Raw genomic sequence first — 13,187 nt, 5'->3', positions numbered from 1 at the left:
TATGCTATAATAAACATCTCAGTGCTTTTATGCTAGTGAGATGACTCTTAAGTAAAAACAGTTGTGGTTTTATGATCTTTATGTATACATCACATAATAGAGAAATACATTACTGTTGAGACAGAGCAACTATAATTACATCAGCGTGTATATATTGCGAATCCATGCTAGAGCCTTTAAAATAATTTGATGCCATTTCATCACTCACATCAGATGAGTTTGTTTTGTAAGGCAGCTGCAGCGTGGACTTTTCCCGGTTCAGATTTCCCAGCCCATGCTGGGGAACGATGCTCATCTGCTAGAGGCATGTTCTAGTACCAACAGTGCTAAACAAAGTACTTTGTAAAAGACGCCTGAAGAGCCTCTAGCTGCTTTTTGCAGTCCCTTTTGGGCTTGTTGGTGCTGTAAATAATGAAGCTGGATCGGGCTGCTCTGAGAGAGGCAGCTGCTCCTTTCGTAGAGAAGTTCTCCTTCATTTTGTATGATCAGCAGATTAAAAGCAGGAGAACATCTGTCCTGCCCTGAGTCGTAGTGCACCAGCCTAACCTAAGCTGGAGCAGGTCTCTTGCTCAGACAGTGAAACAACGTGCAGTAAATAATTAATATTTTTCATAGCTATTTCCTGATTTCATTTCAAGATGTTAGAGTTGTGGTCATGCAACTTCCAGATGTTTTAGCATCGCTTTGAGTGATTCAGGGGGAACTCTCAATTTAAGGAAAGCTTGCCACTGGCAGGTGATGCTGGTGCCTCCTGGGCAGAATTTGCTGGGGGGTGCCCAACATGCTACGCTCCATGGGGGCCCTGTGGAGACACAAATCGTTCAGCCTGTGGAGTATCAAAGAGAAACGTGAGTGCTGGGGTTAATGGAAGTTGAAGCAGGACAGATGTGAATAGAAAATGAAATGCCCATTTTAAAATGGGGATCAGTATCTATGTGGGTGAGCACACCAAGGTGTACACTGGATCCTGCTGCTGCATAGACTAGGACTTCGTGTTCTTCTCAAAGACATCTTTGAAATAAGAGTGAATGAAATTAAGGAAAATAACAGTCCCCGATGATCTTAAAATATTTGCATTGTCTATGTTTGTGGTGTACTTGGCTTGAATAAAGTTACTTGAGTTTTTATTTCTCTCTAGACGTTAAAATAACGACAACATTTTCTTTGGAATTTGGTGGTGAAGAAATACAGCATAAAGGAGAAGCAGAGCTGTCAGTCAGGGATGAGACTACTCACTTGCATCATCTTTTATTTGCTTAAGGTGATATCAAGTGTTCAGAAATTCAGGCTGAGGGGAGCTGCAGGATTTAATAGTTGGGAGGACAGTACGTTGCCTGGAGTTGTGTCTGCAGGAGAATTTTCAACAGTTGCTGAGACTGGTTTAGATAAGTAGAGCTAGTAACGTTGGGTGAGCTTGTGTGGACAGGTCCATGAGTGTTCAGAGGATAAAAAAACATATACTGTTCGGGCTTAACTGCAATGGTAATTTCAGAATTACTAATACTGGTGGAGATGAGCTGGGAATGGAAGGAAAAATTAAAAATGTTTACACAGACAAGACCTGGGGCTTCAGGTGAAAGAGAGCTTGTCAAAAGCCGAGAAATGGAGCAAAGTAAATGCCAGGAAATTTGGTGCGTCCCTTGAGACTGCATCAATCAGAAATCACGATCGTCTGCTGAGGATGTGTTCTGGTTTTGCTATGATTCTATGGTTTTAAAAAAACCAGAAGTCTAGAGCTGTAGAACTCATATCAGTTAAATGTTTCTGTATTAATCTCTTTCCAAGTTATTAACTCTGAAATGTGAAAAACCCTCTGTTCATTGTCTGGATTATTTCTGGAAGTAAATCCTGCAGAAGCCAGTTAGTAAGCTTAGAAGAAAAGATAACACAGTGCTGGCAACAGCTGTATCCTTGGCAGAAGACCCGAAGCACATCTGCCACTGTTTGATCCTATCTGGCTCATTTTTCTGCTGGTACGTACAGTGCATGCATGTGTCACTGGCTCTGGAAAGACCACACACAACCAAATCCAGAAGGCTGCAGAAACTTTTTCAGAAACGCAATTTCTTGCTCTTTAAAAAGGAAAAAAGAAAAGATAAAATTCCATGCTAGAGGATTTCTCTTTGCACCGCTCACAAGCAAGCAGGGAAACTTTGATCTGGGTAGATTTTTCCTTTTTAAAATCTCTCCATAAAATTTCTTGGAAAAGCTCTGCAAAAGAAAGTGTTTCAGTACGCAACTGCCTCACACAGAGTTCTTTCTGCTCACCAGACTGGAGTACGAATGTGGCATTGGAACATGCCAGAGAGGTTAATTAAGCCATGTGATGTTACTGTAAGGAAACCTGGAATGAAGCAAAGGGTGCCTGGTTTGGGTCATGGTCCTTGAACTTAGCAAAGCTTTTGAAGAATCTTGAACAAATCGTTGGTGAAAATAATCCATGCCTGTAGTTAGGTGAAAATTGAGAAAAAAAAAGTTTTTAGTAATATCATCAACACAGGCATGACATGGTGGAGTTTGCAGGTGCGTTCCCTCATCTTTCTGGTTTCATTAGCTGATCAAAGCAAAACCTGTGGGAGGAGACTGAAATAGGCAAATTTCTAGATGTCAAAAACCTCCATCCCTGCTCACCAGGCTCCAGGGAGTTCAGTGGGGCTCAGCTTGCTTGCGGGTTTTGCATTATGCTGCCTTTTTCTTCCAAAAGAAATTATAAGGGGGCTGAGAAACCTTGTGCCCAAAGGTGAACTGAGCACGTGCTCCAACCCTTCAAGCTTTCCACAGCCTCCTCCCAGGGTATGAAGGACTTCCGTCAAGAACTGCAATACATGCAGCACTGGTTAGCTGTTTGTTTCCTAATCTGGGATTTTTACTCCCTGTTTTTTAAATTCAGCTACTGAAAGTAATAAATAATAGTTCCTATAAGCTGTGCTTTATGAAACTCCAAGGATTGCTTGTCCACTGAAACAGCTATATAAATTATTTGTTCCCTTCTACACCCTTCCTGTAGTGTTAGAGGTATCTAATACTTGGAAATCCCTGTTCAGAGAGTTAATGTATCAGACATGCTAATCAAGTCTTGCCAGATGGAGTTTATAAACAAACTACACTGCATTGTGTATTCTTAAAATTCGAGCATCAAACATAATTCAAGGCAATATTTTCTTAGTTTTACAAAAAAACCTCCAAACATCGCTTGTTTCTTGGTTCTGGATTGTGAGGTCGCATCCAGTGGCACAGTGGTTGTTAGATGGAAAATGAGGAATAGTGTGAATTACTGTCAACCATTAAATACCAGCTGAAGTCCCAAGCTCTTTCTCCCTGAGGAGTGAACAAGATGATCATGTGAGCCCCAGCTAACCTTCACCTCACTTCATCTTCTAACAGTAAAATAAGGGATGAGGCATTTCTGAGGACACAGAAGGACTGGTATTTTATATTATCTCATAGATACTTTGTTCCTGAGCGTTGCTAGACCTGGCTGCCCTTAATTGTCATCTGACAGTGACCACTTTGGTGCTTTGGAAGATGCCAAGTAGATCCTGTCATCTCCTAAAAATAACGTACCTGCCCTTCTTGGCCATTCCGCATGCCAAGGGACAGTTTTTCCAGATTTTCGAGAAGAAGCGGTATGCTGTCCCATTGCTGACGCTCCCTGGGGTGTGTGGGTTGCTAAGGAGTGGAGTCATCTTTGGTGATGCCAGGTGGCCATGCCATTTCTGACCTCTGCAAAGGGACCTTCGGGCTTAAGCGAAGCTGTTGTCATACAGCTTGAAGGATGCAGAAAATGATGAGTGCCTAAATGATTTGTATAGAGATGTGGTAATACCCTACACAAAGACTATATGCTTTTATTAAATCCTCCAAAGTGTGAATGTGATATAACTATGGGGTTTTTTAAATCGTATCCAATGGTAGATAACGCAACCTTCTCCCTCAGCCCAATTTTAGTCGTCAGGAAAAAATTAAGAGTCTCCATTGTAGTCTTCTCCCTGTCTCTGATAAGTTAGAAATCTTGTTTCTGATGTGAAAATAACACACAAGCATCTTGGTTTATATATTTTGTAAAATGTTGCATGAAATTCCTGGGTAACAATTTGTTCCAGTGCAGAGGGTTTGAAAATCCCTGCTATAGATTTTCTTCGTGAAACAGCTGCTGGTGCTTTGAATCGGGTGGGTGGGTGGATGTGTGTGCTGTGCCTAAAAGGAAAAAAAATTCTAGTCAGATGTCAAAGCAAAAATAGGAGATTTTGGAGATTTAGACTGGGTGGAGGAGGTGGGAAGCCAACTCTGCAGAGATGTTAATTGCCTTGGGAAGAAAAAGAGCGCAGTGGAGTAGGTGTAGCAGGAGATTTACTTAATAGAATTCACATAATCATGAATCCACTTTTGTTGCATTTAGACAGGCTCTCAGTGAGGGCTTTACAACAGAAATATTTTACTAGAGGAAAAACAGTTATTAGTCTTTTTATTGGAGAGGGGGGCTATTTTTACGTCTCTTTTCATGAACAAGGACAAGAACTGTATGTTTTTTGTTTGATTTGTTGGCTTTTGGGGTTAAAAATGAACCTCATCATTCATTGAATTATCCTGGGGACGCAAGGTGATGCAAGATTTTAAAAAAAAGCTATGTGCAACTGCAGAAATGGCCCTTTTCCCCATAAAGCAAGCAGCAGCTGCATAGGAGAGATTTTATCCATAAAAGGTGAGTCTCCTCGCGACAGAGGGAGCTCAGGTTGGGAAGTAAATACTTGGGACTGCAGCAAGTCCTCTGCAGCTTGCAAGGCGCCTTCCTCTGGCATCTTCCTCTTTGCGGAGTGGGGATGAATCACTGTGGTTCCCCTTCCACTCCCGCCTCCCACAGGAATACACGATGTGGTTATGGAAGCTTTTGGAGTCCATCGATGGGTGAAATACCTACTGTCCTGGTTAACTGTGCAGAGCAGGAACTCTGGAAGAGCAGTGGCTGGCCAGGCTTACTGGCACTGTGGGGTAGAATGATGGGTAACCAGAGCAAGAGTCTGGTTGTCTGTCCTGCCCACCGTTGCCTGTCTTGTGCTCTGCCTCCCCTGTCGTGCCCGAACGATGGAGCGGAGCAGGAGGAACAGCAAAATGGAGAAACCCAGTGCTCTTAGTACACATTTACAGTGCTCCTGATCTAATTAATCCATGCCCTCAGCCTGTCCCAGGTACAGCACTGCGTATACATCAGGTGCAGCAGATAAAGCGAAGGCAGAAGCACTGCTGTTGCTTCTTTCAGTTTTCCCAGGCTTTTTTTTTTTTTTCCAGGACCTTCTACAAAGACTTAGCAGGAAGGGTGGGGAGAAAGATTTGATCACATCTGCTGGCCTTGATTTGTAAAACAACTGTAATTAATCCTCCTGCATTACAGGTTCACTGTTTTGGCCAAAGGCTGTTCTTTCTTTCATCCCCAAGTTCTGAACGCTGCAGTGAGCTTGTCTTTGTGCTGCCCCTGCTCTGCTCTGTTAGGTGGCCTCAGCAAGGCACTCTCTTTTTTTCCCTTTAATAGCACTGTCTTGGTTAACAATATGTATGTGTGTGCTGACTTTGTAGGACTAGAAATGAGATGATCAGTTTATCACCAGTGACATACTGGTGAAAAGACGTTACAGGTAAGCCCAGAAGCTGTCAGCAGAGATAGGGAGGATGGTAGGTCATGAAGGGCAGTGCAAATCACGGAAATGTAGGTGGGCTAATTCCACGAGGGAGTTGCTGAACATTTGGAATAGAGGGAAAATTTCTCTGCAAATCCATCCGTGTCTCCTCATCTTCACATCCAGTGTCACAAGCCCTTCTGATTCACATTGACTTGATGAGCTGGAAGAACCTGCTGAGGCTGTGATAGCTGTGGCCAGAAGATTAGCAGCTTCTTTCCCTCTTTAATTCTGTTTTTAGACCGGGATGTATCTTTACTGAAGATTAGCAGCCTGGTGGGTTGGGGAAATTAAATTTCACGAGCGCTGCAAACTGGAAAGCACATATTCAGAGGTGTGAAAATGAAATGGGAAGGTTTTAATGTAGTGACTTCTTAATGAGTGGGTCCTATGGCCTCAAGCCTTGGGGCTTTTCTGGAGGTGAGGTTGCTTCAGAGTAACAGGTGATGTGAATTTAAAGGGGAAATTCCAGAATAATTCCCAGTCTGGCACTCTTCTCCCAGAATAAGGGGCCCTTTTCTGATTTAATTTAATGCAGTTGCAAAATATACTAGCTAATTTATTCATTAGCTATTTCATAGCTGTTATTTCGGTTGTTTCCCAGGTAGAGAAGCTTGTGACAGGGCTGACTGAATTGGCTCGTCGTCCACTTTGGTGGGTGTCTCATCAGAGGACGCGTCCTGGCCGATGCCTGCTGGCACGCTGGCTCTGCTCCTCCTCGGGGCCATGCTGCTAAATGCCCACCGCGCTGGCTGCTCTCCTCCCCTTGGAGCTGAGCTTGCTCTTGTCTCTGCTTTTCCCTCTTGCGAACCTGGCAAGCTGGGGCCAATGCAAGCAGGGCGTACGCTGTGAGCCAAGCTGGCAAACCCCTGTGTGCCGCTCTGGTTCCGCTCCCTCTGTCCTCCAGCCAGCCGGCACTCGCGTTCACCTCACGTTAATGAAATGGTGACCTGGGAAAATGTATTTTCGGGAGCCACCTCAGCTTTTCCCCTTCAGTGCGCTGTTGTGATACGGGGAGATTGGGAGGGGAGGAGAACCGTTCAAATACTCAAAGCATCCCCTAGAAGAAATGGCAGCTGTATGTATGGGCACTGCTCATACACAATACATTTTTTTTTTTCCTTCTATGCACTCAGGTCATCTTGTGACCTCTCCTTGCTTGATTTATTTGGCAGTTTCTCTCCGTGGGAAGGCAGCGGGGTGGGTGTGTTATAGCCTATGAATGTTCTGCTCTACGCCAGCTTATTTGCATTCAGTTTTATCTGATGAATATAGCCAGCATGTTTCTAAATGTCTGGAGTCATTTCTGGTCGATGTAGTGCCATCTTGTACTGTGAACATTCTTCTGTGTCATCTTTAAATAAAAATTTAGATCTGTCAGCATTGTTTTTCTCCCAGAAGAAGTGAAATTAGTGTGAGCTTTTGTTTGGCTTATGTGGATGTCTCAGGAATGTTCACCATCTGATACGCTTGCATGTAGATGTGAGCAAAGGCAGATTATTTTTTATTTAACTGCTTGTAGACAACTCAGTCAATATGATGAATGAGTTTATTATTCTGTAAGGTGCTTATTATATTATGCTTCTCTTTGCCTTTGTCTTTAGGGAGAACTCTTTACCCACTTCAGGGATTTATTGCATTTGATTAGAGAGTAGTTTGTCTTTTGAATCTATTATCCTGGATGAAAGTCCGCAAGTTTATTCCGTCTTCTGATGCAGCTGGAATTGAATTGTGTGTGTTATACGAATGAGGACCAAATGCAAAGTTATTTCGTAAGAGCCCATTTGAATTGAGAAGTGGCCTTTTCTTATAGAATGATAATACTGGATTGCAGGTAGAGGTGGAAAAGAGCCCGCGGGTTCAACCTGCCTGCAGCAGCTTTCGAATACACGCTCTCTCTTCTGCATCTTTTTTCTTGGCTCCTTCTTCCTTTGGAAATTGAAAATTCTGGCTCATCCTTTCATGAAAAAAGAAAATTTTCCCAGTTTGGTTGAACTTTCCTGTTTTGGTGGCCACAGATGCTTCCCTTGCCTTCTGCCCCAGCTGGAGACCTTCTGCCCAGGAGGCGGAGAGTGGTGGGGAGTGCTTTCCTTCTGATCTCCCATAGCCAAGGGTGAGCCAGCTTTGGGAGGGGGGATAGCCTGGATTACCTGGCAGGAGCGCTTGTGGGCTTCGCTTTTCATTCTTCTTTGAAGTCATAACACCCTTGCTTTCTCCCAGACACAACCAACATGGTTGTTCCCTGGCCAGTGTAGTGTCTCTGCTCTGAAATGATGGCCAGGTTTACATGGGGAGCGAATGTGCAGGCTGATGCTCCCGAAGTTTAATGTTACAGCATCTTCCTGCAAGCGTGACGGGACGATGGGGTGAGGATGGGGAGGAAGACTGGGTGTGTAAGTGCGATGTACTGGCAGCATCCAGCTCCTCTGAGCTGTTTCCATGAGCTCTGATTTAATCTCCTAAGCTTCTACTTAGGTTTTCACTTCTCTGTAGCAACACAGCATTTCTGAAATGCCTGACTGACAGAGGAGGATTTAAGGAAAAAAAAAAATAGAGCCGGCTTCCAGGCAGTTTCACTAATTGCCGCTTATTATAAATTTAACAGATGAACTGTCAGTTTCTTGAAGGTGTGTGACCACCACAACTATTTCTTCGATTCTGCACTGGCTGTAGAAAAAATTAACCTCTAAAGTGCTGAGCTATTGCAGGGCATTTCATTGCTCAATAAGATGTTTCTTGGTTTTACAATTTCCAGGCTTCACTATTCCTTTCATCACATCTTTGATAATACTGGGCTGTGGTCTAAAAGATATCTTTGGTGTGGTTTTTTTATATGTTTGTATTTACTCAGTGATTATTGTAGGAGGTACAGAAGAATTTTATTCTTCTCAGAGCCTGCTTCCAGTGAGTGAGGCTTTTGCCTTTCAATAAAATGGGTCATTTTATTAGTTTTTCCCCATAGATGTCTAATTTGATAGGCACAGTAGGACTGCAGTAATACTTTTTATCAGTTGAAATTTCTGGGTATTTCAGAACTGCTCAAATAAATTCTGCAGCTTGAGGAGCTAAACATTTGTAAGTAGTTCATCTGTCTGATGTAAGATTTTTAAAGAAGAAATATACATATAGCACTTTCCTTGAAGTTTTTGGAAAGCGTCCTGATTTTTCTGGGTTGGTGGTAGCTTTTCCTCCTGTTCTTGTGACTCTCTGTATCATGCAGTCCTCATATCATCATACTCCCTTTGCATTGTCAAAATCCTACATAAAATCTTTGATTTTCTTTTCATTTAAATCTCTGAAATCGCACTTAGGTTTTATATTGGCTGCGTTTCTGTCGTATGACTTAGCCAGAGGAGAGCGTGTCTGGGCAGCTTTGCTTGTATCTCTGCCTGTCAGCCGCTCCTCCAAAAAGATGTTTCGTCCCTGAAAGGTGATGTCTGTGTGGCATGTGACGGCCCGCGCTGGCTGCAGGGTCACCTCGCCCCCTTGTTGCCCTGTTCATTCCCATGCTAAAAACGATTTCAGGGGTACCAGCAACCTGGCCCTCCTCTGTTCAGTCCTTTCGGTGAAACTTTCAATGGTAGGAAATGGCAGAAAAGCGTATGTTTATTTGAAAGTGATGATGCAAAAAGAGGGAACTGCTGAAGTTGAGCAATATCTAAGAAAGCAAATAAAAGCATCGACACAGAGGTCAGAAGTTAGGGAGGAGACAGAGACAAGTAAAGATCTTTCTCTGGTAAATTTAACTCTCACTTTTGCTAAATGTAAATGATACCTTAGGAAAAAAACTGCTTGGAATACATAGTAAATGATGTTGCCAGGATACTTCCTGATCACGTTAATTAAACTGTCCCACAGATTTGGCTTAATTACTGCATAATTTGCATATTGGAAATGATGGTACGCATTACTAAAGAAAGCTTCTATTCTGTTAGCAGAAGGAACATTGTACGTGAATTAATTTCCAGGGGAAGGAGTCTCTAGACTTATATAATGATGTGTCTTGAAAAGAAAGTTAAGATTTTTGATAATGAACTGACATATATCTCATTCCTTTTTGCAAGATCACGTTTTATGCTTGTTCTACTAAGTTCCTTAGAGACTTCATCCCAACAGCCCTCCTCATGTTGGCTATTTCTGTAATTACAAGAACCACCATTGCTTTCAAGGTTGCTGGTGGTGAAGCAGATATTAGCTAACTCATGTAAAGTGGCAGAATATTTACCTTGAGGCCCACGTTTGACACCAGTGCATTGCTGGTGATGCACTTCACCACCCTCCCAAGTTAAATTCATTATTAAGCTATCAGTTTCTCCTTGCCTTGTTTTTTGTTGTGTTGTTTTTGTTTTTTTTAATTTCTGACATGTCTCAGGCATCCTACTTGTGGAGACCCAGGGAGAAATGGAGAAATGCAGTCATATGTCTTTGCTCTTCCAGCCTGAGGGCAGGTGGGGCTGGCGGATGCCCTGCCTTGGCCATCCTGGGTGCCTGGCAGGGTGGTGGGAGTAGCCCTGTGCCTTTGTAATGCTGAAAAAAGAGGATTTTCCATCTGCATTTCTGCCAGGGTAATTTGATAGCTCCTGTCCCTGCTGTTGCTTGGAGTTCAGACACATTCCTGCAGTGGTGTTTAACTGCAGGACCGTGATAGTGGTTTGGAAAAAGAAGACAAAACAATGAAATTCCTGCATGAAGTAAGGCAAGATAGAAATTGTTTTGTTTTGGAAAAAATTCTTCTGAATACTGCAGTTTTCCAATTTAGACTGCTAATTGCTTTGGATGATACCGTTGCTAGGATATGCCTTTCCAATGTGACTTCTACTTTGTAATTCTTTTTTGATCTGTTTTTAAACAGGTGATCATAAACAGCACAATCACACCTAACATGACCTTCACTAAGACATCGCAGAAGTTTGGCCAGTGGGCGGACAGCAGAGCCAATACTGTCTTTGGTCTGGGCTTTCCCTCCGAGCAGCAGCTGACGAAGGTACCGGGGCTCACTGAATTTCTGCAAAGGCTGTCTTCTTTCTTATTAAGAAGGGTTGTATGTATCCATCCGACTTCTTCTGAGCTGCATGCTTCTGCAAGTCCTTTTCGTCCATGCCAGCTGCCCATCTCCTACAACTACCCAGTTCTGTATATACAGAAGCAGGCATTATTGCAAACTTCATGGCCAAAATGATAAATTAAATCTGACCACTGAGTATCGTAGTAGCCGGGGGAAATCAACAGTATCTTGCCCAGCGTGGCTGAAAGCATTTGTGTTTTCAGATGTTTGCAGAAACAATCTGAACTCTGAAGTATTTTTTGGCATCTCCCTGCCCTGTGGGCTCATTTAGGCTTAAAGCATCACCAAAAGCAAAGGCAACCGCTGATAAGCCAGAACTGTTGGCACTGAGGCTGCCTAATGTGTCTGAAAGAAGAGAGTTGCTGTTCCAGCCTTAGAAATGTACGTTTTGATGACTTGCTGCTGTTGGTAGCCAGGGAAGGTAGAGCAGGTGCCAGCCCCTGGGGCTTGCTGGTTTGCAGATACGGCTGCTGGTGGAGCCGTGCTGTCAGGAGGCTCAGTAAACTGATCTGGGTTAAAATAATACTGCATTTTTGGCATTTCAGCTCAGTAATGTGATTTGCAGCCCTGACCCAAAGCGGCTTTATCACAGACCTGAGGAGCAAGCAGTGAGTCATGGCAGGGACAGGGGGATGAGTGGCCGGGGAGGTCTGGCGCCAGGTTTGCTTGGAGCTGGACCCCAGATGTGGATTTGGTGTTAATGCAGTGTTTCCCTGGACCAGGGACTGGCTACAACAGCAGGCTTGTAAAGCCTAGAGCTGCCTCTTGTCATGAATCACCAGCAGTTTAAAATACATCCTCTGTCATTAGATTAGTGGTCTTGCCAAGTGCTCTTCAAACAGCTGAGATGTTTGTTTGTTCATGTAGTAAAAAAAAACACCCTACTTATCTAACACATAATTGACACCTGAAGCTTAGCTGCTTGGCACTGGGTTTTGTCAGTTAACTCAACATTGTGTCCTTGGACATGGCACGTGGTCTCTCGTGTCGCTGTTCCCTTGTGTGCTTCGGTGAGAAAAGCATCAGGAGAACAAGGTGTTTCTTGTAGTGTCTGAAATAGCAAAGGCAGAGCATTGCAAGAGAAGGAGGACCTTTCCATCAACTGAATTGTGGTAGGAATTTATTTCACTAAGTCTGTCTTACTGAGTTTTTGCAACTTCCAGAGAATTGCATGTTTTGCAAGTATTCCTTAAAGGTAAAACATATTTTACTTTCACGTTAAATCATTTTTGGACCTGGCAAGTCCATAAAGCCATGGCAATAATTGGCTCTTCTGGGATGTGAAGCCCACCCAACCAATCACATGCAAAACTGTTTTTTAATAATGAGGTGCTGGTTACATTTTATGATGCTTAATCAAGTGTAGAGGACTGTTCATTTCACCTATACATATTCTCCACTCCTGTGGCAAAGAGTCATTCGTAATAGCTAAATAATTAGTATGGGAATATGGGAGGATTAAAGTGGACTTTGGGGAATAGTTTGGTTTGAGTAACAGATAAGCATGATACAGTGCAACCTTTGGACACCAAATGAAAGAATTAGCACCTTTGGACAGTAATTTTTAATTCTGCATTACTGAACTCACACCTCTGCAACATGGCAGGTGACCACGTGGTGCCTCGGTGCCAGCTGGGGTTAAACGTGCACCACGCGCCACATGGAGCAGCGTGATGCTGGGGCTGGCTTGGGAGACGAGAGGTGTAACAAGGCGTGAGGTACATTTGGAGGTACTTGCACCCTAATCAGAAAGATTTTATCATATTCTGCAAAACAGTGCAAACATGTACTTAGGGTAAATTTAATGCTGGTATCAGAAAGCAGCTCTTAATGTTCAGGTGGCCAGACTGGAACCAATCTGAAAAATGCGCAGTGTGAGCGCAGGGGCCTTGGCACCAGCTGTGTTTCTCTCCAGATCGGTTTGCACATCTCTCTGTGCTGCTGAAGAGCCCATTCCAGATTATACAGCCTTCTACTTGCAGGAAATGCTTTCCAAATCATCCGGAAAACTTTTTCTGGTCAGAAAATCTAAGAGGAGCTTCAGGGGAGCACTTCTGAAAATGGCTGGAGGTGATCTATTTAAACAAAAGCCTGACAGTTATCTATCTGGAAAATGTCAGAAAACCTGGTTGCAAAACAATGGGACAAAGATACCCGTTATCATCCATGCTCCTCAGTTTAATTATTGAACCATTAGTCCAAAAAATCAGAGATGGTGGGAGAGATTACAGATGTAGAAGTGTATTGGGAGTGGTAAAATCAAGTTTCATTTTATGTAGATATCATTATACTCTTATGAGATATATAAATTAAAGCTTGCTGGTTTTACTGGAAATAATTGAAGCTTTTAGTCAGGTACTGGGACACACTATACTCCTCTAAACCAGAGATCAATAGCCCTGGCTTTAAATAAATAACTAAATAAATAAATCTGAAACATGTCTGCTGAA

The 13,187-nt window shown here is 43.1% G+C and overlaps 1 protein-coding gene across 1 annotated transcript in view; it reads left to right on the top strand.

The window, feature by feature from the left end:
• HOMER2 (homer scaffold protein 2) overlaps nt 1–13,187 on the top strand; it is a 65,207-nt gene that overhangs the window by 31,081 nt on the left and 20,939 nt on the right. Inside the window, exon 3 of the mRNA XM_075431650.1 lies at nt 10,525–10,656. Coding sequence (XP_075287765.1) covers nt 10,525–10,656 — 132 coding nt within the window. The remainder of the gene's footprint in view (nt 1–10,524; nt 10,657–13,187) is intronic.

This window comes from Opisthocomus hoazin, chromosome 10 (genome assembly GCF_030867145.1).
Source record: "Opisthocomus hoazin isolate bOpiHoa1 chromosome 10, bOpiHoa1.hap1, whole genome shotgun sequence".
Taxonomy (NCBI): domain Eukaryota; kingdom Metazoa; phylum Chordata; class Aves; order Opisthocomiformes; family Opisthocomidae; genus Opisthocomus; species Opisthocomus hoazin.
This window is presented reverse-complemented; position numbering and strand designations above follow the sequence as displayed.